The 20,890-nt window shown below is 50.1% G+C and overlaps 1 protein-coding gene across 4 annotated transcripts in view; it reads left to right on the forward strand.

Moving 5' to 3' along the window:
• The window catches only part of ATP6V0A1 (ATPase H+ transporting V0 subunit a1), a 60,968-nt gene extending 41,069 nt beyond the window's left edge, over positions 1-19,899 (forward strand). For 2 of the 4 annotated variants that reach the window (XM_032396405.1, XM_032396407.1), the window contains exons 16-22: positions 635-851; positions 1,229-1,336; positions 6,109-6,216; positions 7,204-7,221; positions 12,126-12,243; positions 12,556-12,727; positions 18,317-19,899. In XM_032396405.1, the coding sequence (XP_032252296.1) occupies positions 635-851; positions 1,229-1,336; positions 6,109-6,216; positions 7,204-7,221; positions 12,126-12,243; positions 12,556-12,727; positions 18,317-18,410 (835 nt within the window). In that variant the 3' untranslated portion in view covers positions 18,411-19,899. The remainder of the gene's footprint in view (positions 1-634; positions 852-1,228; positions 1,337-6,108; positions 6,217-7,203; positions 7,222-12,125; positions 12,244-12,555; positions 12,728-18,316) is intronic. The other 2 variants (XM_032396406.1, XM_032396408.1) reach the window with 1 other exon arrangement.
• The last annotated feature ends 991 nt before the right edge of the window (positions 19,900-20,890 follow it).

The raw sequence follows: 20,890 nt of genomic DNA on the forward strand, positions 1-20,890 counted from the left end.
TAATGCTTTTGCCTAAAGAAATCATGACATCTTTGGGGAGGAATAAGTAACTTAGAACCCTGTTCTATGTTAAAGAAGTGCTTTTATAAAAATCTCATATTCTTAAATGAGGCTTAATTAATATTTGTCCCTTAACAATTCACAACTGCAGTAAAGATCTTTGAAAAACCTTTTGTCATTTTCATCAAAATGAGTTACTTTTTTTCTTTTATGTGTAACTCATATAAGATTATGAACTGTGGTTCCAGAATGTACTATATTTTCCAATCTCTTTCTCATGGGAAAAGATTGGTGGGGGTGGTACCAAGATGTTCAAGGTCCAAAAGTTTGGAAGTCATGGTTAATCCTGCTTGTCTCTTTTGGCCTCCAGTGCTTCTGGCTGTTACTTCTTAAAGTGATAAAGACAGAATTGAGGGAGCTGTAGGTAGGAAATCTAGTAAGTACTCCATTTCATGTAAGGGTGACCCTGGGTCTGCTCACCATTTTTTTTTTTTTTTAAAGTAAGCTCTATGCCCATCGTGGGACCTGAATACACAACCCTGAGAGCAAGAGTCCCAGGCTCCACTGACTGAACCAGCCAGGCACCCCTGGGTCTATTCACCTTTAACATTTTTTTTTCTCTCTTCCTTTTTAGCTATTTCAAGAAGCCCCTGAATATCTACTTTGGATTTATTCCTGAAATAATCTTCATGACCTCTTTGTTTGGCTACTTGGTTATCCTTATATTTTACAAGTGGACAGCCTATAATGCTAATACATCTGAGAAAGCGCCAAGCCTTCTGATCCATTTCATAAACATGTTTCTCTTTTCCTACGGGGACTCTAGTAATTCGATGCTGTATTCCGGACAGGTGTGTCAACCCGGAGGTGGACTGTCTTAGGTGGTTACCCTAGATCAGGAAGCCGGATATTTCTGTGACTCTGGAAAAGCCTTTAAAAATCTCTTTCTGTGGTATTAGTTTTCAGCCCATACATCAGACCTAAATTCAGCCCATCCTCCTTAGCTTCAGAGGATCTAATGTAATTCCTGTGTCCACAAAGGGTAGAATTTATAACTCCCATCCTGTGAGACAATTCCTGGGCTTTGCCACAACATCTTCTAATTATTTTGAGAAGCTAGATAGTGTTATTCCTAGATCAGTAAGAAAGTACTGTTTGGGGGAAATTTGTGCTGGAGTTGGAAACTGTGTGTTTGATTAATGTGATGTGCCTTGTCCTTACTTTGTAGAAAGGAATTCAGTGTTTCCTGGTAGTGGTTGCGCTACTGTGTGTACCTTGGATGCTACTATTTAAACCACTGGTCCTTCGCCATCAATATTTGAGGAGGAAGCATTTGGTGGGTGTACTTTTATTGCTGAAAGTTACTAGATTTTTTTTTCCTTGAGATCAAGGCAATTCCTCACCAGATATAATGAATCGTGTATAAGTCTATATGCTCTTAAAATGCACTTGTGTCATATCCCAGCATGAGCACTGGACCTGCTGAAATTTAAAAAACAAAAAAACAAAAAAACCCATGTACTTGCTGTTTGAACATCTGGATTCAGCTTTGAGTAGCTCAGGTAGAGGAAACAAGTCATAAGTTTCTACCTTTCCTGGTCATGCTTTGCTCATGCTGTGCTTAGCACAATCCAGGTCTGGGCCTGCCTAGATGCAGCATCAGCCAAATCAGGGCTGTAAGAGCTGCAGGTGGGTGAACCCACTCATGTGGTTTGCCTGGGCAACCACAGGGCTGACGCTGAGACATTTTCTTTTAAAATGAGACCATGATACTTTCACCAATCAAGACATCCGGAAAAAGGATTTGGTTTAAAGAACATTGATTTTTTTTTTCTTTTGAAAAAGCAGCACATACACTTGTGTTTACTTAATGTATGTGTGCTTATGAATTCTACACACACACACACACACTTAAGTTGCCAAATTTTCATTTCTGGCTGTGCAATAATGCTTACTTACCACACTGGCTAGTAAAGCCCAAAAGATCTTACTGCATGACTCTCATACGGCTGTTAGATTGATTCCTTTTTGAGAGCAGCTGAGTTACAAGACCCTCCTTCTCCCTTTTCTGACCATCTTCATCCTTCCATGTACCCTCCATCCGTCTCCCCCCTCACTCCCTCCCTCTTTTGTTTCTTTCTCCCTTCCTCTTCTCTTCCGTTCACTATCAGGAAGGGCAGCCTGTGGAGGCCCCAGTCAGCCCAACCCCGAGCCAGCAGGGACTAGAGGCAGCAGCGGCTGCAACAGTGAGTGAATTAAAACTGACAAACCATCACATTTTGTGTAAAGAGGTGGCAAACAGTGCAGCAGAATTCTTTTCAGTTATATTGAGAGCATGGGACATGTGAGCTCTTGGGAAGTACGTCCTTGTTACTCATTAAGACGATGACAAAAGATTTCCACCTCTTATGAATAGATTCTAATGTCATCTTTACCATTTGTCTACTAAGTTTCTATTAAAAACTGTAAGTACAGTCATGTCTATGGAAGCAGAGTGACTGTTGTACCCTCTCAGAATCCCATTATCTTAATCCGAGATGGCAGCTCTTGGACTCATCCACTTTCATGTCTGTCTTTTGTAACCATGTATTAGATGATTTTTCAGCATGGAGTGAGAACATTCCTGTGATTCTTGAATTAATTTCCCTGCTCTTTAAACTTCTGCTTTGGAGGGACGCATGGACATTTGGTCCATTTTAGCTATGACTTTCTCTCCTGCCAGTGGGGCCTTATACATGTCTACTCTGTTGTGAGAGACTCAGAAGCCCTCCTGTCCTCAGCTGCTCCACTGAGACCTCCAGTCTGCGTGGGTCGCATGTACCGTCTGCATCTGATGCAGTAAGCAAAGTCATCTGTTCGGATCTTTCCTTCTTTAAATACCAACTCATAATTCAGCAACAGCACTTTGAATGTTAAGCATTTCAGTATTTGCCCTTAAAAATATCTTTTAACCAAACTCTTTTAATGCACTGTTACCAACTTAGCCCAGTCTATTCTAGGTAATCAATAAGATTTTTAAAATCTCACCAGTAGTGATCACACATGTTACTAGTGTGATCTAGTGGCATCATACTCCTTTAAAAGAAAATGAAATATTCAGATGGATGACTATTTCCTTCATTAGGTGTTTCTGATCATTTTAAACTTAGAAACCTGCCATAATCATCCTTCTAGAACGAGTCTAAAAGGGCTGACATTTTGGATCAGAAGATAATTTAATGTTGCTGCTTTTAATTATGTTCAAATAGGGACTTACTCTCTCCTTTCCTGTGAGAAATTAAAAAAAAAAAAACCCACAAAGCACATACTATACCATTATCGACATTCTTTCCCAGTGCTCTTCTTTTTCCTAGCCTTAGCATATTTATGGTGTGCTTCTGATGCATCAGTCTTGATGCTTTTAACTCTGGTATCCTCTTCTGTGACACTACCCAAATTAAATGTCCCCAGTCTGGAAAGCTGCACATTCATAGGGTCTTCTTCGCCCCACTGGTTCTTTAGCGAAATATCTGCTTCTAGAGAGCAGCCTGAAGGCATCAGGATGGTCATTTTACAACAAGGGTCCTGGATTCTTGACCCTAAGGGCTGAGGATACGATCATTGATCTGTGTTCTGTTCTGTGTCCTCTTGGTTGTCTGTAAGTGGTATATCACAGTTTACTTTTTTCTTTTCTTTTTTCTGCTGATGTATATGTCTCTTCCCCCCTTCCTATAACTCTCATGTCCTGTGTCCTGAAGGGACACTTCTTAGTGTCTGCCTGGGGAGGTGATTTACCTGTCTGCCCCTCACTCTGCTGGTTGGGGAAAGCTTCAGAAATGACCTTCTGTTTTGGGAGCCTTAAAGCCTGAAGGCTGCCTGGACCCTGTAACCCATGTCAGGGTATGCTGGGGTCCTCTCCTGTCACCAGTGACCTTTGTTGTACTTGCAGTCCACCTTCTGAGGGTTGTCAGGTGTAAGGTTCACATGACCTGGAGGTGCCCAGGGTCTCAGGGCTTCCCGAATCTGACTACACATTAAAATCACCTGGTAAACTTTAAATTTGTTTGTTTCTTAGGGTATTAAAACAAAAGAAGAAGTAATAAAGATGGTCCCTAATTCCATGACCTAGGCAATCCCCTACTGACATTAAAAAGTAAAATTAGGGGACACCTAGGTGGCTCAGTCGGTTAAGCGTCTGGCTCTTGATCTCAGCTCATGTCTTGATCTCAGGGTTGTGAGTTCAAGCCCCATGTTGGGGCTACTAAAACCCTACTAAAACAAAAACACAAAAAAGTAAAATTAAAGCAATAGGTTAGAGAATGCAAGTAGTATAGAAAGAGAAAGCCCCCCTCTCCCCAGGCCCCTTCTCCTGCTCAAAGGCAAGGGAATTTTGCTTCCAAATTTTTTCTGCATATATCTATTATCCATTAATATAAATATGTATATATGTTTGTACATGTATATGTATATGTGTTTAAAACACACTAGGAATTGTGTTTTAAACTGACTCTTCTGCCCCTTGATTTATTAGGTTTTAAAATTTTTAGTGTATCCTGGGAGATTGTTTCACTCTTTTATAGTTGTCTAGTATTCCATAGAACATTCTGTTGGATATGCTAAAATTGTGTAATCACTCTCTTGTTGATGGATGTGTTGGTTGTTCCCAGTTCTTTGCTTTTACAGATATGAATGCAGGGAATATCATAGTCCTTGTACCTTGATAAAATTTTATAAACATAGATGTTCCCAGCAGTGGGACTGCTAAGTCTCAAAGGGTACTTGCATTTTTTTGTGTGTGCTTACATTTTCAATTTTGATAGACAGTAAAAATGATTATATAGTTTGTACTTGGGGAAAATTTTTTTTAAACATAGATTTCCTAAGCCCCACTCCAGACCTACTAAATGTATAATTTCTGGAGGTAGCATTTGAGAATCTCTATTTAATTTCAAGGTGATTCTGATGCAGCTGGTTCTCTGACCAGCACAGGAGAACCCCTGCTACAAGGAGAGAGAGACTTTGCCCAGACACTGAGTTCTGGTAGTCCGTAAGCTGTGGTAGAAGGTGCACACCAAAAGGTGAAGCTGTGAGTGGGGCCCCAGGGCAGTTGACCAAACCTGTTGGCACATTGCATACTGCTGCCCAGAAGGCCGTTTTGCAGGAGAGCAGTTTTTGAATTCTTGCCTCCTTTGGGCTTCCTGATCAGAAACCACAAGAAGTAGGCCTAGGGGCTGTTTCTTAGCTCCTTTTCCCTCTGGCAGATTAGCACTCATTGCTATTTGTCTGACTTCACCCCAGTTCTGCCTGGTTTTTGCACTCAAAGAGTCCTTTTGCCTCAATTAAGCCAAGCTTTTCCAAGTCAGGTTGACTTAGAAATTCTGGTTCTGGGGAACTGGTTGAACACAATGCCTGGGAAACGGGAAGAAGCAAGCACCCGATCACCATCTGCCCACAGGCCTGTAAAAAAGTTGTTTTAACACTCCAGAGTCCTCCACTGAAGGAAAGGAGCCTTTTTCTTTTTCTTTCTTTCTTTCTTTTTTTTTTAAACTCCGTATTCTCTAGCCATAGGCTGATGCACATTAAGCTTTTTTTCCCTTCCCTGATCTAGGAAGTCCTTTGTTCCTGGGCAGAGACCCGGTCCGCTTCTGGGAGAGGTTGCTGGAACTCTTGGGTTCCAGTTGAAAGTGTATCCGACCAGGTTATAGTCACCATTGTCATTTGGCTCCCCTCCCTCTTAGAAAGTCTGATCTTGAGTTCTAGAAAAACTTAGAGCACTGACAGCTTTACAGATAGAGTTATAGTCATTGTAAGAGTCTGTTCATATGAAGCTTTTTGTCCAAGCAGGCATCTCAATTAGCCTTGACTGAGGCCAGGTCGGTGCGTCCTGGTGTGGCAGGCAGAACTGATCAGATTGAGGTAGTAAATGCAGGGGCTGGGGCTGGGCCGGTGGTGGTTGGGGCGGGGACAGTGGTTTGTGTTTACTTAGCTGTTGGATCAGCGGGTTTTGATTTTGTTGTTAGAATATATGCTTTTCTGAGGTTTGTATGCACTAACCATCGCCCTTCCCCACCTCACAGAATGTCACATTAAAGCCCAGGCAAATTCTACTCTTTCTGTTCATCTGTGTAGGGAACTCTCAACTTTGGTGGGATCAGGGTGGGCAACGGACCGACAGAGGAGGATGCTGAGATTATTCAGCATGACCAGCTCTCCACCCATTCAGAGGACGCGGAAGAGGTAAGATCCAGTGGCATGGGCTTCCTCTCCTTCTCTTGTGGGTCAGCCCTCGTCTTGTGTGCGGTAATGGCCTCCCTCCAGTCTTCTTGAAAAATGAAAATGCTAATACTAGTGATCAGCCTGCCTTCTGGGCCTCTTTGGGCAGCACAGCTTTTTCCAGCGGGCCTGCTGTGAACTCCAGGTGCCCCCTGGGTGCCCGTGGCACTTGTGTTCCCTTGTCCCAACTCGTTGAATTCTGAGTTGCCCACAGTACTCTGCATGCCAATCTCAGTGACTGACTGTCCTCCTGGGGACCAAGGGCAGAGTGGGCCCAGGCTTCCCCGCTCTTGTTACCAGAAACACAGCCCCCTCAGGGCAGCTTCTTCATCCCTTGCCCCTTCCAGGAATGGTTCCAGTTGGAACTGTAACCACGGGTACTTTTTAAAGTCTTGTCCCACTAATGTGCTCCTGTTGCAGATACATTATTTGAGCTTTTTAAAAATGTTATTTGCCTACTTTTTACAGGGAGAGTGAAAAGTAGTAAGGCCAAATTAGACTTTTCCTTAAACCACCACCTCCAAGCTGATTTTTAAAATCCAATCCCCTTGCCTGACCACTCACACCACAAAGCCTCTGAACTGAACTTTTGAATGTCATCTATTCATTATATTCTTTTGTTGTTGTTGTTGTTATATTCTTTTTGAAGCAAATAGAATGGGAGTTGGGGACCCAGGTGACTGAACTTTTCAGTCTGACTGACCACGTCCCCTATGTGTATGACATTTTAAAAAAGAAATTATAAGGGTTGGGGTGCCTTTAAAAAATATGTATCTTAATGCTCTGAATCCCACTGGGTTTGCTTTCTGTGTATGCTGAGGAGGCCTGCCTCCAACACATGAGGCCCATTTAACATTAACAGTTTTCCCGAGAAACAGTCAATAACCTTGTGCTTGTGACTTGTGACTGTGTGGCATGGCTTCCCACTAAGTGTAAATTTGTGTTTACAAGCCTACCGAGGATGAAGTGGTAAGAAACAAGCTGGCTTTGCCTTCATGTTTATCTGGGGCTTCTCTTTGCCATCCTTGTGATCCGTCTGCTGACCCTGCTGCAACCGGGGGCCCGCACATGACACCTGCGCATCCCGCATCTCACTGGCCATTTCTAACCAGTTCGTGAACCTGTGTTCTGAAAAAGCTCATCTCCATTAACTGCATCTCATGTCGGTCACCTCTGTCTTTGTTTCATTGACTTTGCTGATCTGATACCTCTGAGAATGGCTTGAAAGGAGCTACAAGTAATGTCTGCTTTGGCATTCTTGAGGTGACCCCCTTGGGGGTTAAATCCCAGTGGTCTTTGCTTTCCTCTCCTGTGGTGTTATGTCTGGTATGGTAGCTCTGCCGCTGGGAGTAGCTGTTTCCGCCTTGCTCCTCGGAGAGCTAGTGAGTAAAGCTCACCCTTCCTCCCTGTCTGAGATGCAGCCAACCTCTTCCTACTGTCCTCATCAGCTTGATGATACTTGAAGTGAGAATTGCTGGGCCCTCACTTGGGGTCAGATCTACCTCCCTGTGACCCAGGTGGAAGGGAGACAGCTTTCAAAAAGGCTTTTCCTCTCCGATGTATCCCAGAGAAAATCCCATCTGTGTGACAGGAGTTCATATTATACCAGATAATAGAAACAAAGTTGGCTATTCAGGCCACATTTGGAGTAGGAGGCCTTCTAGCTCAGCAGTAATTCATTTAGCAATACACGAAATTTTAAATTGGGTTTTTTAAAGGCCTTGCTGCACTGTTTGCATCTTTCCCCAAAACTTTTCTCTAAAATACCTAGACCAATGAACGCTTCCCTTTCCTGGCTCTCCTGGTCCTCTCTAAAGGGGCAGTGGGATGGGAACAGGAAAACCTATGCTGTTCTGTGTAAAAACAGACCGTGCTCCATCTTCCTGAAGGCTGGAGAGGCTCTTTTGCTGGCATCCAGGAGCCTCTGTGTTCCTGTGAGCTGCTCATCATAGTCACTGGTTGAGCTGCCTGGAAGGGCTGGCTGGGAGTGTGTTCCCTGTTAGTGAGGAGCCCGGCCCTCTCCCAGTAACACAGCCCCTAACAACACTGTTCTTGCCAAGTGTCTTCCTAGTTGAGCACCCAGTGCCATGCTCATCGTCAGAATGGTCCTCATTTGTAAGCCATGTCCCAGGGTCTTTGGACAACCACACAAGACGGACTGTAATTCAGCCTCCCTAGTCTCTGCCCCTCCACTCCCTCAAGGGTTCAGCTTCCCGTGGCTTCCTAAATAATAATGACATTTTATCTTTATCAGGCACATGTACAGTCTAGTTCTCCATAGCCAGATTTAGATTAACTGTTAGAATTATTTAAAGATTTCAAACAAAACTTTTTTTTTTAAGTCCAGCCTACTTCTTCGAGAACTTCCCCTTTTTGCTTGGCTGTGAAAACCTATATGCCCCATGTAGGCCATTATTCCAGCCTGGTGGAAGCAGTAGTCCTTCTCCCTGTGGAGCGCTAAGTCCAGTTGCAAACCAGAGCCAGGCCAGTTGATCGTCTGGGAAATCTTTAAAGGCTGTAACCATTCAGCAAGGGTCAGTGGCACCTCTCCCTACTGTGTCATCTCACCAGGTGTGGTCTTCCCACCTGTCCATCTGTGTACTCATTCTATCCGTCCATGTTTTCATTCATCCCACTCACCCATCCTCCATTCAGTCATCCCGCTCACCCATCTGTCCATCTGTCCATCCCACCCACCCATCCATCTGTTCATTCATCCCACCCACCCTCCCATCCATTAATTCTTTTATCCCACCCATTCATTCATTCACCCTCTATGTGCCAAGCACTCTGGTGCTACAGAAACGGCAGGAAGAGAGACATAGCCCTTGCCTCCAAAGAACTCCCAGCCAAATTGAGGAAACCGTCTGGGTGACAGATGGTGTGATTAAGGTGTGCCCAGGATGCTGTGGGAACACAGAAAGAGGGCACCTGACGAGCACTGGGGTGGGGTGGAGAAGAGGAGACCAGGAAGTGATTCCCTGAGGAGATTGTTGCTAACTTAGTCCAGTCAAGCAGGAGTCTCTGTGGGGACTGGGTGGGAATGCAGACCCATCAGTGTGTATAGTTATCGGAAAGACAGGCGTGTGGGCCCATCACGTGTTGGGGATAAACAAGTACGCAGCGGTAGAGTGTTTGGATAGCAAGGAGCCGGTCAGAGGACATTGCTGAAATGCTCTAGTGGGGGTGTTCTAGGGGATATTGGATTGGGGCGGGGTCACAGTCTGGAGGCATGGAGACCAGCTAGTCTGATATGAGTCATGAAAGAATTGGGAGGCCTGAAGTGAAGTGAGGCATTTGCAGGGGAGTTGGAAAGGAAGGGACGGATAATGAGATCAAGGAAGTTAGAGCTACAGGTCCCAGGGCCTTAATGAATGTAGACAGTGAGAGTGAGGATTCAAGATTGACTTCCAGGCCTGGGTGCCTGGGGCCCTAGTGATGACGCTGTTAGACATGGGACATGGAGTAGAAGTAGGTCCCGGTGGGGTCAGAGGAGAGTGATTAATGAGTTTGGGCGGCACTGAGTTTGAAGCGCCTGTGGTACACTAGGAGGAGATGTAGCACGGCTAGTTGGAAACAGTCAACACGGAAATGAAGGTGTCCATCTGGGAGTCACTCCTACGGGTGGCCCTCCAAGCCCTGAGCGGCCGCGCTGCAGGAGAGGTGTAAGAGCTGACGCTGGACCTCCAGCATTTAAGGAAGAACCAAGATGGAGACTGGGAAGGAGCATCCAGGGAGGTAGGAGGAAAACCGAGGGCAGGCGAATGTCTACAGAGGGAGGAGGAAAAGGTGACAGTGGGAGACACTGCAGGGGCTCAGTCAGGACACAGAATGTGTTAGACCTCACACCCGGGAGGCAAGGGAGCGGGTGCCGGGAAGGTCGGGTTTGTGGGGCAGAGAGGGTGGAGGGCAGGGCCCAGGAGGTGAGGAGGGGATGGGCCGCGCACCTGGAGGAGTGTGTAGACCGGGAGTCTGCAGCTGCCCTCCTCAGTCACAGCTGACTCCGGAGGCAGTGATCAGGCTCCTAAGTGCTTGACTGCATTTCACCCTAACTCCTCACCCACCACAGTCTCCCCCCATTATATAGAGATGAACACTTGCCCAAGGTTACAAAGCAGGAAGTTGGGAAGAAGAGAAAGTGCAGAGAGTGTGGGTAATACCCAGAAGCGAGGCTTCCTCCGTGTGTGTTCTCCATTCTTCTGGGAAGAACTCTGGGTAGAATAAAACTGCTGAAAGGGGGCTGGTTCTACAGGAAACCCAGCAGTCCCTGCTTTCGTGGAGCAGTGCTCCTGGGAGCAGGGACCTTTCTTTCCTCTGAGCACAGGCCCTGGGGCGACAGCCAGCACTGGTGGGAAAGAGCTCTTAGCGTTGTTGGGATTGGGGTAACGAGTTTTTAGGGTAACTAGGAGGCTTGAAGAGCCTGTTGCTGAAGAAAAGCCCAGAAATACTCAGAGTGTAGATGGTCAGGTGAGGGAAACTGAGGCAGTCGCCCAAAGATGGCGTGTTGGAGCCGGTCTCTCTCCCTCCTGGCCGCACCCCTGAGGCCTGGGCTGTTAGCACTTTAGGGCCAGGTCCTTCTCTTGCCCTGCCCTCATGCAATTTCCAAAAACATTTCTGGTGTCCTTTGGGAGTGGTCATGTGAGTCTTGAAAGGAACTGGTGAAAAACAGACTCTGAGCTGAAGGCAGGCCAGGCGGGGAGGCCCTGTGCTTCTGGGGTTCTGGGGGGGCTGTGTGGGAGGAGCCCAGGAAGGGCCCGCCTCCTGTTCTTTGGCCGCTGATTGCTCCACCTGGCAGGGTGGGGGAAGGCCTGAAGTGTGTCTGGCGCGCCTGTGGAGATGCCGGTAATTCTTCCCGGCGCGGCTTGGAGCGGGCTGCATGCGAACTCCGGCAAGCTTGTTCTAGCTCTACCCCCTTATTCTGGGAACAGTTTTGTTGTCTGTTTTTTTTAAAGATTTTATTTATTTATTTGACAGAGACACAGCGAGAGAGGGAACACAAGCAGGGGGAGTGGGAGAGGGAGAAGCAGGCTTCCTGCTGAGCAGGGAGCCCGATGCGAGGCTCTATCCCAGGACCCCGGGATCATGACCTGAGCCGAAGGCAGACGCTTAAAAACTGAGCCACCCAGGCGCCCCTGGAAACGGCTTTTGATGTGGGAAGGAAAGCTGGGAGAAAGGGAGCGTAAGAAAAACAGAAACAAAAAAACAATAGATGTTCAGTGTGGTCTCAGTCAACTGGAGGATTTTGGAAAACTTTTGTCAGAATTTCCCTGTGTCATCTTCTCAGAAGCCACCAAAAAAAAAAAAAGTTATCTTGCTCCCAGCAGGTTGTAAGAATAATAAGTGGAGTGGCTGTAGAGGCTTAGTGTTGCCTCGGCAGCTTCTGGCCCGATAGCCTGTCACCTGAAGCATGGCCGGGGAAAGCCCTTCTGCTCTCCTGACTCAGAGCAGGGCGCTTCCCTCGGCACCGTAAAGAGGAAGGCAGCTGGAGGAGGCCCAGCAGCAGGGCCCTAGGAGTCCCGCGTCCAGACAGTCCATTTCTGAGTGCTCTTAACTCGGCATACATTCCACTCTTGAGCTTACAGCCTAGCGGGAAGAAAAAACAAACGGGTTGAGAATCATCTCATTAAGATGGAGGTCATTAAAATGTAGAGAATTAAGGGAAATGGGGTGTCCCAGTTGGGGGCTAAGCCAGGCAAGATTTCTGGGGATAGCATAGCTGAAATCACCACCTGAGTTCAGCGTTGGGGGTTCCTGGCCCGTGTAGCCGTTAGTGCTGGTGCTCAGACCCAGGCCCAAAGCACCAAGTGGCCACAGCACCATCTACACATCCCCTCCCAGCCTTATATCTTCTCTCTGGTTTCCTCCCATGACAGTTTGACTTTGGGGACACCATGGTCCACCAGGCCATCCACACCATCGAGTACTGCCTGGGCTGCATCTCTAACACCGCCTCCTACCTGCGGCTCTGGGCCCTCAGCCTTGCTCATGCACGTGAGTGTATTTCTCTCAGGTCGAAAATTATGGTTTTCCCCTTCTCTGGGCACTCTCTCAGATGTAGGGCTTAAGTAGAGTGGAAATAACATAAGGGTTCTGGAATTATTCAGACTCCTGAATCCCGGGAGAACAACGTCCAAATGGGAGGACCAGCACCTTCGCCAGGTTAGCTATGCATGCTAGTCCCCCTAAGGCTGCAGGGAGCCAGGGTGCAGCAGACAGTTCAGGTGAGGGACAGCAGAGCAAACTGGAGGGCCCACAACACCTCTTGCCAAACTGAACCAGATGTCCCGTCTCTGCATTCCCCAGAGCTGTCTGAGGTGCTTTGGACCATGGTGATCCACATCGGCCTCAGCGTGAAGAGCTTGGCAGGAGGTTTGGCGCTGTTCTTCATTTTCGCCGCCTTTGCCACCCTGACCGTGGCCATCCTCCTGATCATGGAGGGCCTCTCGGCCTTCCTCCATGCGCTGCGGTTACACTGGTGAGCGGCAGCGAGTTCGGGGGGCTGGGGATGTGTCCTTAGCTGCTCGGAGGGCAGCTTTGCTCTTGTACAGAATCCAGAGACACTAGGAAGTGTCTGCTTTCATTCACATCATTATGCCCAAGGACCTACATTAGGAGTGAGCATCAGGAAACCTCCACAAAAGCACAGCTCACTCTTCAGAGCCCCCAAGGGAGAATTCTCTGGTGGGTGTTGTCAGATTCCCTCTCCCTGCCTTTAGCCTTCTTTACTGCTCTTGATTATGGACCTGCTGAGGTTGTTGGTTTGTTTGGGGTTTTTTTGCTCTGGCATAAACTTTCTCCTGTCTTCAGAGCGATGGAAGCAACTCTGGAATAGATTTGCAGTCCAGGAAGATGCTAGAGCACACTGTACCCCAGTTTTGTCCCCCTTGTTCTGTCATTGTCCTGGTGTCTTTGGGTAGGAGCCCTGGCAACTCCATGTGGGTGGGGGGGGTTCCTGGTTCCATAGTGTGTAGCTCAGTGCCCTGAAGCAGCTTCTTCAGAAGGGCAGGTTTGGATTTGTTTGTTTTCCTTCAAGTAGTTTGTGGCTTTTAATGGCTCTGCCTGGAGAGAGCTAGCTCAGTCCCAGGGGGTGGGAGAGGTGGGGTCTGGTCCAGGCAGTGACCCTATGACCTCAAGGTAGGATTGCCAGATTTAGCAAATAAAATTACAGGACATCCAGTAAAATTTGAATTTCAGATAAACAGTGAATTTTTTTTTTTAGTATAAGTATTTCCCAAATGTACATGGGACATACTCATACTAAAAACTAGGCATCCTGTACTTTATCTGGCTTCTCTACCTCAAGCCCTCCCTCTTTTGAGTCTCTGCTTCCTCCTTTATGTTGTGATTCTCCCTCTCTTTTTGGGTCTCAAACCCCAGTGGCCCTGGAAGCTCTGGGCCCTCTCCCTAGAGAAACATCCCCCCCCAATAGTTTTACCCATTTAGGGGGGTCACAAACTCACTGACCCTACCTTAGGAACTCCTAGACGAGATGGTCTGTGGTGCTAATGATCTCAAGATCAGAGAGTGTGTAGAATGTCTCGTTACATCCGTTTTCTAAACCTGAACCCAAGGATCCTCTGCCCCATTCCCCTTATCTTTGGTTTTCCTCCTGACTTGGTTATGCTGAGCCCCCTCAAAGATTCCTCTGTTATGGACAGAGGGGAATGTGAGGCATGGAAGGGCGGGGCGCAACTGGGACTTACTCTTCCCTCAAAAGCTTCTTTAAAATAACCCGTCCTCTGGCTGGCTTCCTCCTCCTTGCTGCCCTCCTCCCCACCCAGCTGTTGTTTATCTACTGTCCAGCCAGGAGGTTAGGAGCGCTGTGGGGCTCAGACTGCTGGCACGCCACCCTGTTCTCAGCTTATCAGCATACTCTCTCCCCAGCACACTTCCTCAGCCACTTGGTATGAGGCAATGTCTGTGTGACCAGCCTCTGGTGACTCACTGTTTCTTCCTTCCTTCCCTAGTCACTTCTCTGTCTTCCTGAGCCCTGTGCTTGAGGGGCCAGTTACTACCCCACCTGAATCCCAACCCAAGTGGGGAGCCTGTAGCCTCCTCCCTGGGCGGGCTGGGGAGCAGTCACGGTGCTGGGTCAGAACAGTCAGAGCAGTGAGCAGAGGCAGCCTGGGAGGCCAGGTTCTGTTGTGGCCAGAAGGATTATGTCTCCCTCAGGCTTACCTGTGGCCTTCAAATGAAGGTGTCTTCCCACGGCCCTGTGAATGAGCCCAAGGACCTGATGAGCGACAGGAGAACAGGCTTCAGAATTAGGCCCACCTGGGTTCAAATTCCATCTCTGCTGTCACTGGCTGGGTGACCCCCAGAGGAGAGCACTTACCTCACTGAACCTCACTTTCTCTCAGATGAAGAGAGGATGGTATCCACGTAACATGGTTGTGGTGATAAACAGGAAATGATGTGCATACCAGGTGCCTGTCACAGTGCCCCGGCTCATCATAAACTGTGTTCAAGTGCAGATCGCAGCCGCCCTGCTCAGAAGTGGGCTGCCCTGTGGAGAAGGCATCTTGGCCATGGTCCCTTGTAAAGAAACTGCTTTTAGTGTTTAGAGAGGGGAGACCCCCTGGGGGAGGCACATCTGAATGCCTGTAATTTTCAAGGAATGGGCTCGTCAGACAAACTTGTGGGTTGGTTGGTTTGGGTAGTAGAGGTATCACGGAGAAGAGAAACACGAAACTGTTCGGCTTTCAGAATCCATTGTTGGAGGCACGTTTGGAGCATCGCCCTTACTGAAAGGGGGTGAATGAAACGGGTGCTTGTGCTCCCCCTCCTGGCCGAATATGGATGCACTGCAGGGATTCCTGGGCCTTCTTGTCCCCCAGGTCTGCAGGAATTCTGAGTTATGGCCCTCTTGTGAGGCTGGGGACAGCTGGTCCTGCTGAAAATGGCTGCGGGACATTGCTGCTATTTTTCCTGGGGTCCAGCCTGGGCGTCCTCATACCTGTCACTTTACCCCTGGCTGTCAGCTGGGGTTTCCTGATCCTGATGCAAGGGCTGCCCCATTATAAAAGTTCTGGATGTCTTCAGTGGGGACAAGAACAACAATGTCTGCTTTGGTAACAAACATAAACCACTAGTCTGAGATTCATGTGGGGTCCTAAAGGAGGTGGGTGATATATTTGAAAACGAGAGTGAACAGGTTACTGTCCCAACTTGCTGATTTCATCTTCTGAGTTACGTGTCTATCTATTTTTGCCTACTGTAATTAGCTGTCTTTTCTTCCTCAGGAAAGGCAAAGGCAGGGATAGGATTTGTCAGTTTGTGGACACCAAACTGACTTTAGTAGAAAGACTCTTGCCCCCTGGCCCACTTTCAGGAACTAAATCCCTTCTTACTGAGCAGATTCCACATACGTGTCGATGTGCACACTTGCACACTCACAAACTCCAACTCCTTTGGTTGAGGGCCAAAGGAAGGGGGGACCATATTATCATAAGGAATGGAGTGGCGCCGCAGCAGGCTACCACAGGACGGTTGTGGGAACGGCTGGCCTGGAAGAAAGCACACCTGAAGTGTAGTTCCTGGCTGCCATCATTGCCCTGACATGTGGGCCATTAGACAGATGTGTGTTCCAGGCCCTGGACTGCTCAGAGAGCGGCAGAAAGGGCCAGAGAAGCAGCTCGGTCTAGGATCGTCTTCCTAAAACTGCCTCTTTTCACTCACACCCCCGCCAGGAAAGGGAGGAGACCCAGGACTCCTTCCCCCTTCCCTCACTCAAGGAAATAAGGTTTCCTATTATGTAGCAGTGGTGAGTGCTCCGGGGACTCCCACTTATCCTTCGGGGTCACTGGGTGGCCTTTGCCAGTACTGCAGCTGGAAGGGAAGGGGTGTCCGAGAAACCATCCGATTTCCTGAGGCCCTCCTCACAACTGTAGAATTCTAGAGGTGGCTTGGGGCACGGTGGGGCTCTGGAGGCTCCCTGGGTGGTGTAGCAGGCTCCTAAAATAAGAGGAACTTGCTGGGCGGCGAGCAGGGCCCTGGCGCAAAGAACTTCATGTTTGTACTTTCTCAGGAAGTACACATTTCCCTGCTTGGGAGGGAGGGGTGGGTGGGGAGTCCGATAGGGAGATTGCTTTCCAGCTTTGTTCCGGGAGGTTGGGGTAAGTGAGGCCGAGAAGGGGCGTGAAGTCGGGCTGACCATGAGATGCCTGAGGTGTCCGTGGTGGTGGCCACCCTAAGTCTAACCACAGGCAGTGGCTGGTGCTAGAGGTGGTATCAGGCCATGTGTCAGAGGGACTGCCCATGGGCTCACTTGGCAGAATTTATGCACCTGCATCCCAGACACGTGTAGCCCTTCCTTCCCGCTGGGCCCCCTGGGTAGATGAGGCACACAGAGGAATGCCAAGAGAAGGATGGTGATCCCACGGGCATCTGAAAACTTCTGAAGCTTCTAGTCCATTCATCCAGTTTGGAATTCGAATTGTTTGTGTGATTAGCCAGCCAGGGGCTCAGAGTTCTGGACCCCGAGTAGACCCTAAGATGACCTGCCCACCATCTCGATAAATGTTGTTGAATGCAAACGGGATGTGTCAGTCTCTTTCCAGTTGTTCAGAAATGCGCTTGCCATATGCAAACAGCCTACTCAACGTGAAGGACCAGACAGCAGTGGGTGAGAGGCAGGAACCTACCCCATCCCCACCTAATTCCCCCAACGGAGGCCTGAATAGCTGTAGCTTCTAGGACTTCTCAGGGGGTTGGGATATGGGGACGAGTCCAGATCCTGGGTTGAAATTGCTTTTGCCAGGAATCCTGTGACTGACTTCAGTTTGAAGCCCCTTCCCCCAGGTCCTATTTTCCCTTGGCCCAGGGACCCCTCCAGAGTCTGGGAGGCTTTGGGACCTTGGCCCAGCCCCTGGAATGTGGGGCTGGGAGGAGAAGGCCGCCTGTTCTTATGCCCACGCAGAAAATTCTGTTCACCTCTTCTCCTCAGGGAGTGGAGCCGGCAGCTCTGCAGTGTCCTCAGCCAGCACCCCAGGGCTGACGGGGCCTCTGAGGACCTCTGAGGGCCACCACAGACTGACCCCCGAAGCAGACAGTCCTTCCACCATGCCCTGCATGAGCACCATTGCCTGCAGCGGGCCCCAGCTCCGAGCCCTGCCTGTCCTTCTGTCCTTCTGGTGTCCCCAGGGTCACTCAGCGCTGAGTGGAAACCATTCCTCAGGGCAGCTCTCCTTGGCTTTTTTATCCTCTGAATCATGCATTTTTCTGCCCATATTTGGTGGTGGTTTGGTTGCTGGGCAGCCATCCAGGGAGTATGCAGGGGGAAGTGTAGCCTGCAGCCCAGCTCTGCTTCCAGGAGTGCTGTCTTCCTGCCCCTCAGAGTTGGAAAGGGCCCCAGGGAGACCGTCAGCGGTGGATGCTGGGCTGCCTGGGAAGGGAGGTGAAGCTCTGCTTTTCCTTTCAGCCCCTGAGAGAAGAATTCGTTCTCAGATGTTTTTGTAGTTGGAGAATATTTTTGCCATTACTTGGAGAAGACTCCCCTCCCCCCCACGCCCCTTTCCTGGGAATTTCCTCCCCAAAGCCTCCAGTGTTTACTCAAAACCCTCCCTTCTCCTTCCTCCTGCAAGGAAAAGAAACAAACTAGAAAACAAGGGCACTTGCCAGAGTCCCTGGCGCTGAGCTCGCTGCTGCCCAGGTGCTTCCCTGAGAGTTCGGCCTCAAGCCCCTGAGCCGGCCGGGAGTCCAGTGGTTAGTCTCTACATTGCCCTTAGAGACTCAAACCAAGGGCACTTCTTTTGCACATGGCTAGACAAAGAGTTTTGCATAAACACACTGTGCTCAACAGGAAGGAGCAGGAACTGAGGACAAACCAGGGAGGAGCTATGCGGCACTCTTGCCTTCAGAAGCAGGGCTTGTGTGCGCTGTGGGAACTAGGCCAAGCTCTGGGCTGGGCTGGGTGGGTGGGTGGGTGGCAGAAGGCCAAGCTGCTTTCCCAAGCTCAGCTAGGAAAGCGAGGCCTTGGGGAGGTGAGTCAGAGCATCTTTCTAGCCCACTGTGAAATCCCAAAAGGATTCTGTGGAATGATGACACTCCTTTTCCCTTTCCCCAGGGTGGAGTTCCAGAATAAATTCTACAGCGGAACCGGTTTCAAGTTCCTACCCTTCTCCTTCGAGCACATTCGGGAAGGGAAGTTTGACGAGTGAGCCCATCGTGGGGCTGTGTGCCGGCAGGCTGCCCTCCCCACTCCCTGCACAGTGGTTACCTGTGCTCCTCTTGCCTGTTGGTTGTGTTCCCTGGGTATCGGGGCGTTTGTGTCATCCCCGCCACCCCTCCCCCAGCCGCCTGTGAGTTATTTAGATAGATCCGTCCCTCCCTGAGTCCCCTGCCACCGCCACCTTCATGTGTAGTGTAGAGAGAAGCCGGGCTCTGGCTGTCACTCACACCCACTAGGCACCGGCCTTGCCCTCCCAGCCTCCGTCCAGCCAGAGACAGCCCCTTCTCTGTCCCCCGGTGATGAAAAAGTTTGTGCATTTTACATTTGAGCCCAAAGCCCACGGAAGGAGTGCTGTCACCATCCACACCCAGACTTTGAGCCCCCTCTTCCTGCCACTCTAGTTACTGGTTGGGGGCAGGGGTGCTCTTTAACACGCCCCATTTTTGGGTTAGCAGGGGTAGTTCCAGGAAGGTGGCATGTCTGTCCTCTGCCCATCCCCTCTGGTCTTCAGAACAGTTGTTAATCAGGAATTCAGCTGGACCCAGCTGTGCCGTCGTGCGCGGCTTCTCCCTGTCACTCCCAAGGGTCCCAGGGTGCCCAGCACCACCTCCCTAACCACACCCTCTCCTCCTCCCTCCCAGAATCCCCTCCTTCCCCCTGCCCCTGTGTGTACCCAGCATAACAGCACAGCCAGGAGTGACCCGAGCAGAGAGGTCCTGGGCTGCCTCCTCTGGTTGGAGGCTTCTCAGGCCAAGCTGTGGGCCCTGCCACAAGCACGCTCTCTGGGCAGAGGGTTCAAACCGTTGCTCTTGCCTGGTGCAGACCCCAAGACCTTCCCCTACCCCCAATCATGAGTCTTGAGGGCAGGACCGTAGTCATCCAGGGTGGTTCTGCCTGCAGACCTGCCTTCTCTGCCCTCCTGTGCCCCTCCCCACTTCCACTGGGGACCCCAGTCAAGGGAGTGGGGTCCTGGGCAGCAAAGGCTGGTGCCATTTACGTTTTGCGGATTGGAGGCAATGCCAGGGCTGCAGTGTGCTGGTTGTGAGAGCTGCACCCCCACCCCCACCCCCACGGGCCACCTCTCCTGTCACCCCCAGGGCTATGGCTTTTAGGGCCTTTGAATCATGTGTTGACACAGCAGCCCTGGCTGCTTCAGCTAAATTGAACCTTGGGGCCCCCAGTGGTGGAGATAATCCCCTGAATGGGCCAGGCCCCTGCCCCCCTCCCACCCTGGCTTTTCTGAGTGAGTTACTTAGAGCTGCTCACAACTCTCCTGGGCATGGGCCACCCACCCCAGCTTCCCTGTGTGCTGGCCAGTGTGACCCTGTGCTGAGCCCCCTCCCCTCTGGGCCCGGTGGTTTACATGATGACTTTGCTCTGGGTACAGCAGGGTTTGAAGCAGAGCTCTTTGTCAGGAACCCTGCCCAAGGCCCTTGTGTTCACACATTCCTGTGCTGAATAAAGTGTGTTTGACCCTACCAGGGAGGCTGCCTGTCCTTGTGCCCACAGCCCCTGTCGCAGGCCCCTGCCCCTCCTCCAGCACGTCTGCTTTCCTGTGATCGAGGCCACAGCTGCAGGCCGGCAGTGTGTGAAATTCTCACCTCTCAAGTTTCCTGGGTGCCTTCCCCTCCCTCGAGCCCAGCAGCTTCTCAGATACTGCCTCCAGTGGGGAGGGGACCTGGGGACCCCTCCTCCTCTTCCTTTCCCGCCCTACCCACCCAGACGGCAGGGCACGAGGGGGCCTGGGCATCTGCCCACCCGCCTCTCCCTCTTCTCCAAGTGTGCTTTCCAGGACTCAGGAGCCTGGATATTTTGAGCCCTGATGCCCTTGGCCTTGGTGTAAGTAGAGGCTCTGCGTGGGGTTCCACAGGGCAGCGGGAGAATGTGAGGTGCTGAGGTAGGCAGGCGGCCGAGGAGCCAGCAGGCGGGGCGGGCAGGGAGGGCGCCGGCTCCCTCCTGACTGCCATGTAAGGCACCCACATTCTTCCTCCATGCCCTCCCTCCCCATTCCTCCTGGGGCCTCCAGGACAGGGGCTGCGCAGGAATGGGAGCGGCGGGCTGACAGCTGCTGCTCCAGGAGGGGTGAGGGGGGCAGGAACCCCCCTGTTTCATGTTCCTTATCCTTGAGCCCTCTCCTCCCCGACAGGCCACCTGCCCTGGAACAGGCCCTTGAGTGCGGCACCCCCACCTGGCTCCACGTGTGAGCAGTCCAGGATGGGACTCAAGGTGGAGGAGCTCTTTAACCTCTGCTCTGTTACTGACTCAAAAGGGAGGCTTAATAAGGAATAGATATTTGGACTCAGTGGAATAGAGTTGAGAGTCCAGAAGTAAATAGATTTACTTTGTGGAAGATTGAGCTTCCACAAAGGGGCCAAGATAATCCAGCATGGAAAGAACAGTCTTCAACAAGTAGTATTTATACAACTGGGTATCCACGTGCGAAAGAACAAATTTGGACTGCAGCCCCCA

Source organism: Phoca vitulina, unplaced genomic scaffold (assembly GCF_004348235.1).
Source record: "Phoca vitulina isolate PV1807 unplaced genomic scaffold, GSC_HSeal_1.0 scaffold92, whole genome shotgun sequence".
NCBI lineage: Eukaryota > Metazoa > Chordata > Mammalia > Carnivora > Phocidae > Phoca > Phoca vitulina.